General features: G+C 37.8%; 1 protein-coding gene across 1 annotated transcript in view; it reads right to left on the minus strand.

Moving 5' to 3' along the window:
• Positions 1-4,024, minus strand: part of LOC103151156 (para-nitrobenzyl esterase) — a 22,499-nt gene that overhangs the window by 6,605 nt on the left and 11,870 nt on the right. The window contains exon 7 of the mRNA XM_016681167.1: positions 1,610-1,699. Within this exon, the coding sequence (XP_016536653.1) occupies positions 1,610-1,699 (90 nt within the window). The remainder of the gene's footprint in view (positions 1-1,609; positions 1,700-4,024) is intronic.

Here is a 4,024-nt window from a genome sequence, read left to right on the forward strand (position 1 = left end):
TAAAATAAAATAAAATAAAAAATAAAAACTTTAAACATTTTATTTTTGTCTTTTTATTAAATTTTGTTATTTTATTTTTCTTATTAAATCGTTTTAATTTTTTAAATCCTATTTTTAGAGGGTTGGTGGCTAAATCAATTTCTTTAATACTGTTTTTAAAATGCAATTTCTGATACAATTTGTTTTTCATTCATTATTTTAATATAATATTTTAGTTAGTGCTGCCCATCACTGAATAACATGTTGCGCCTTATTTTAATGTGTGTAATAAATTATTTAAAAACCAATAAATATACCTGGCAGATTCGGAATGTCAATAAAAATAATTTTGCTGCAATAAATTAAATAAAAATGAACAACCTGCAGTTTTACACATGAAACCTGTGAGTGTTTCATTAAATTTTTCCAGCATTAAACGTTTCCAGTGACATTTTAAAAACCCAGTAAGAGCTCCCAGTAATGAAACAAAATGATGAGAGATGAACTCTGGGGTCGTCCTGAGGTCGCAGTGAAACGCGGTGAGCCGAAGCTCTCCGGTAACGTCGGCGTCTCCTCGGCACATTTTCCTTTTAGGAAACCTTAATGGAGTTTCAGAGTGAAGGAAAATGTGTGTTTAACCGCGGCTGTAAATTTCACTTTCCATTTATTAAGCGACGCTCGGGTCCACGCAGACCCGGATCTGACATTTATAATCCATAAAGATGAAAAAGTGGTTTTACATTTTTGTAAATGTCTTCAGTGAAAAAAAAAAGCCTGAATATTAGAAAGGAAATTAAAGAGAATTATTATTACAGTACTTTAATTAGTAGCATATCTTCTCTGACACCAAATAAATCGTTTCCTGAGTTTCTTTACTCTGCAGGTCACAAACCTTTAGAGCTTCACGGGTACAGAGGAAGACAAAGGGCTGCTTGTTTCAGACAACCTTTAACCTATAATATATTTACATATCACATCCTGCCTGATCACATTAATGTTAAGGAATATTCACAACAGTTATCAGTAATGGTTTACCATGGCAGATGTGGTTAAATGTGATCAGAAGTTCTTAGTTCACAGTTTTAAGTTTGATTAGATCTCTGCTGTGTGATTCTAGATGCGAGTTTGAATCGATGCAGCAGCCTGCAGCTGTACAAACTGTACCTTCAAGTTTTCCTTTAAGTCAAATAAAGGAAAATAATAGTTTTTAGATTTTTTGTCTGAAAAACAATTTTAGACAAAATTAACAGAATTGTGCAGAAAATCTCTTTGTGTCAAACATCTTGTACCCCCACAGACTGGCACATCTGTGTGAGTCTGGGGGGGGGCATGCTAAGTCATACATCTTATTGGTCAGTTTAGTTCTGCTTGGTGCTTTTCTCTGCTCTTAGATCTACAGGAGAGCTCAAAGTCCCCTCATTCATTTTCAGCTTACAGAACAGCATAAATATGCTCCACCTGTAAAGTAACTCACATTAAAGGTGGAGCAACACAGAAATTAAAAAGTCATTTTCCAGAAATGAAAGTGAAAGTTGGTCAAAGCCTGAGCTGCTGCGGAGAAAAACCTTCNTGAGCAGACACAGAAATGGTGAAAATGAACCCAGAACAAACCGGGTCGGTGTGCCGTTACCTGCAGGTTCAGCTGAGCTCCGGCCTCGATCAGCATCCGGATCATCGCTTCGTCTCCTGCTGCGGAGGCGAACATCAGGTGAGACATTCCCTGCAATATTTATACAGATAAACAACTGCATAGATGTAGACAAGAGGAGAACCAAAGTTCTGGTATTATTGGACCTCAGTGCAGCGTTTAACGCCGGTGATTGTAATATTTTACTGGAGCGACTGGAGAGCTGGACGCTCCGACCCACTAAACCAACTGGCTCAAGTCTTAAAGAACAGAGACTTTTCTGTATCAATAGGTAATTTTTCATCAAAGCAGACAGAAGTCACATGAGGGGTTCCCCAAGGTCCAATCCTTGGGTTACCATCAATGTACAGAACAAAGGCTCAGAACAGATACATGAGTGGATGGGCCACAATTTCTCCAGCTCACCAGAAACAAACTGAAGTTTTATCTTTGGACCTAAAGGGGAATGATCTGTTGTTATAGATCTAGAGTGATAGATCTAGAGTCAACACAGCTTCAGTTATTACAGCAGGAAACCAGCAATCAGGCTGAAGTATGCAGTGATGAACTCTGAACCTTCAGAGCCACATAAAGACAGTTACACAGTCGGCCTTCTATCACCTGAAGAACAGGTGAAAAAAAGACTTTTGTTTCGTGGCTTTCCATGAAATGTTTTTGTTTTTTGCTTGTTGTTTCATATTTTCATCATGTAAAGCACTTTGAACTGTCTCTTTACTGAAACGTGCTACGCAAATAAACTTCATCTGGATTCATCAGGAAATAAACAGTTAAAAAGGGAAAAAAAGAAACAAAGACAGCACTTCCCCCTGCTGGTTGTTAAAACTAATACCATCTCTGAACTCTGTCCAGAGACCCTAATAGGTAACTAAGCTAATTAATAAAACAAAAGCTGTGAATTATCATCTGCATCTATTCAGATAATAGTTCATAGTTTTTATTTTATTAATTCTTCCTGCTAAACCTATTATTAGAAGTTATTCTGGTATTCTCATTCCTGTATAGTTTCTGTTGTGTTCAGTTTATTTTAGTTTAAGTCTTTTTATTTTCTGTTTGTTTCTTTTACTCCTTCCTCATCAGGTTTTGCCAGTTGATGTAGTTTCATTTTTTAACCTGGTTATTAGTTTTTTCCCTTTGTATTATTCCTGCCATGTTCTTGTATCAGTGGTTTGGTTTCCATCCTTATTAGTTTCATTTGTGCCTGTGAGGATTTGAGGATTTGGTTTTCTGTGCCTTTTTAGTTCCTGTCTCATCTAGTCTGCCCTGATTGCTCCCAGCTGTGTCTCGTGTTCCCTGATTACCTCCTGTGTATTTAATCCCACCTGTGTTTCCTGCTCCTTGTCGGATCTTTACCCTTGCTGTCAAACTCAAACTACCAGAGTTTGAGTTTTGGTTTCTTTGCTCACCTGTGCTGCCTGCACTTTGTACTTGCTCATAATATTCACTAAATTATTAAACTAAGTTGCTGCCACATCTCCCTGCTTTTGGATCCAAACCTGCAATTACAGCAAATCATGTGAGTTCCATTTAGTTTTGCTGTTCATTTCTTTGGTAAGTGTTGCCATGTTGTTTTATTTAGTGCCATGTTTCTTGTCTACATGCATTTACTTACTCAGACTTGTTTCTACTGTTGGTTCCACTTCCTCAGTTCAGCTACTTTGTCCCAGTAATCAAACCCATTTAACCAAACTGGCTTATTCCACCAACCAGTTATTCCAGTTCCCAGTTTTTTCCTTCTCTGATCTGCTTTGCTCAGTTTAGGCCTGATTAAGTTTATGATTTATTTAGAAAATAAATCAACCTAATGCCAGCCTGTCTGTGATTGGCTCTCTGAGACCCACCATGACAGCAGCAGCCATTCATCTGTGGAAAACACCTTGGTGGCCTTAGCCCCGCCTTCCAGACGCAGCTCCTCCTCAGAGATGAAGAGTCCAAACTCCTGGTTCACAGAGCAGCGTAACCCGACGACTCCCCACTCAGCTCCTTCAGACTAGCCAGAAGTAATTAGCAAACACCTGGAACTGCTGAGCTCGTTGTATAAACTTCTTGTTGGAGCTATTCCTATTTTAATATAAATTTTAATCTTAGTTTCTTAGTTTACTTCATATTTTTTGTATTATTTCCAAAGTTTATTTGTAGGTTAACTGATTTGTTTTGTTTCATTTTTATTTGTTTCTCTAAGACAGAACTGTAGGTCCATTTTCTAGAACCATAGAGACTGGCACAGGACCAGCATGCATTGTTTTTTATTTTTTTACCAGAGCAGGAGAGGCAGCAGGAAACAATAAAAACTCCTTCATGTTCACGACTGCATCATGTCAGTTTTATGCACAAACCTCCAAATAAAGTGTTGTTATAAAATGGCCCCACCTGACTGTAAAACTCTCAAACTGCCCCTTG

Source organism: Poecilia formosa, unplaced genomic scaffold, assembly GCF_000485575.1.
Source record: "Poecilia formosa unplaced genomic scaffold, Poecilia_formosa-5.1.2 Scaffold272, whole genome shotgun sequence".
NCBI classification, from domain to species: Eukaryota; Metazoa; Chordata; class Actinopteri; order Cyprinodontiformes; family Poeciliidae; genus Poecilia; species Poecilia formosa.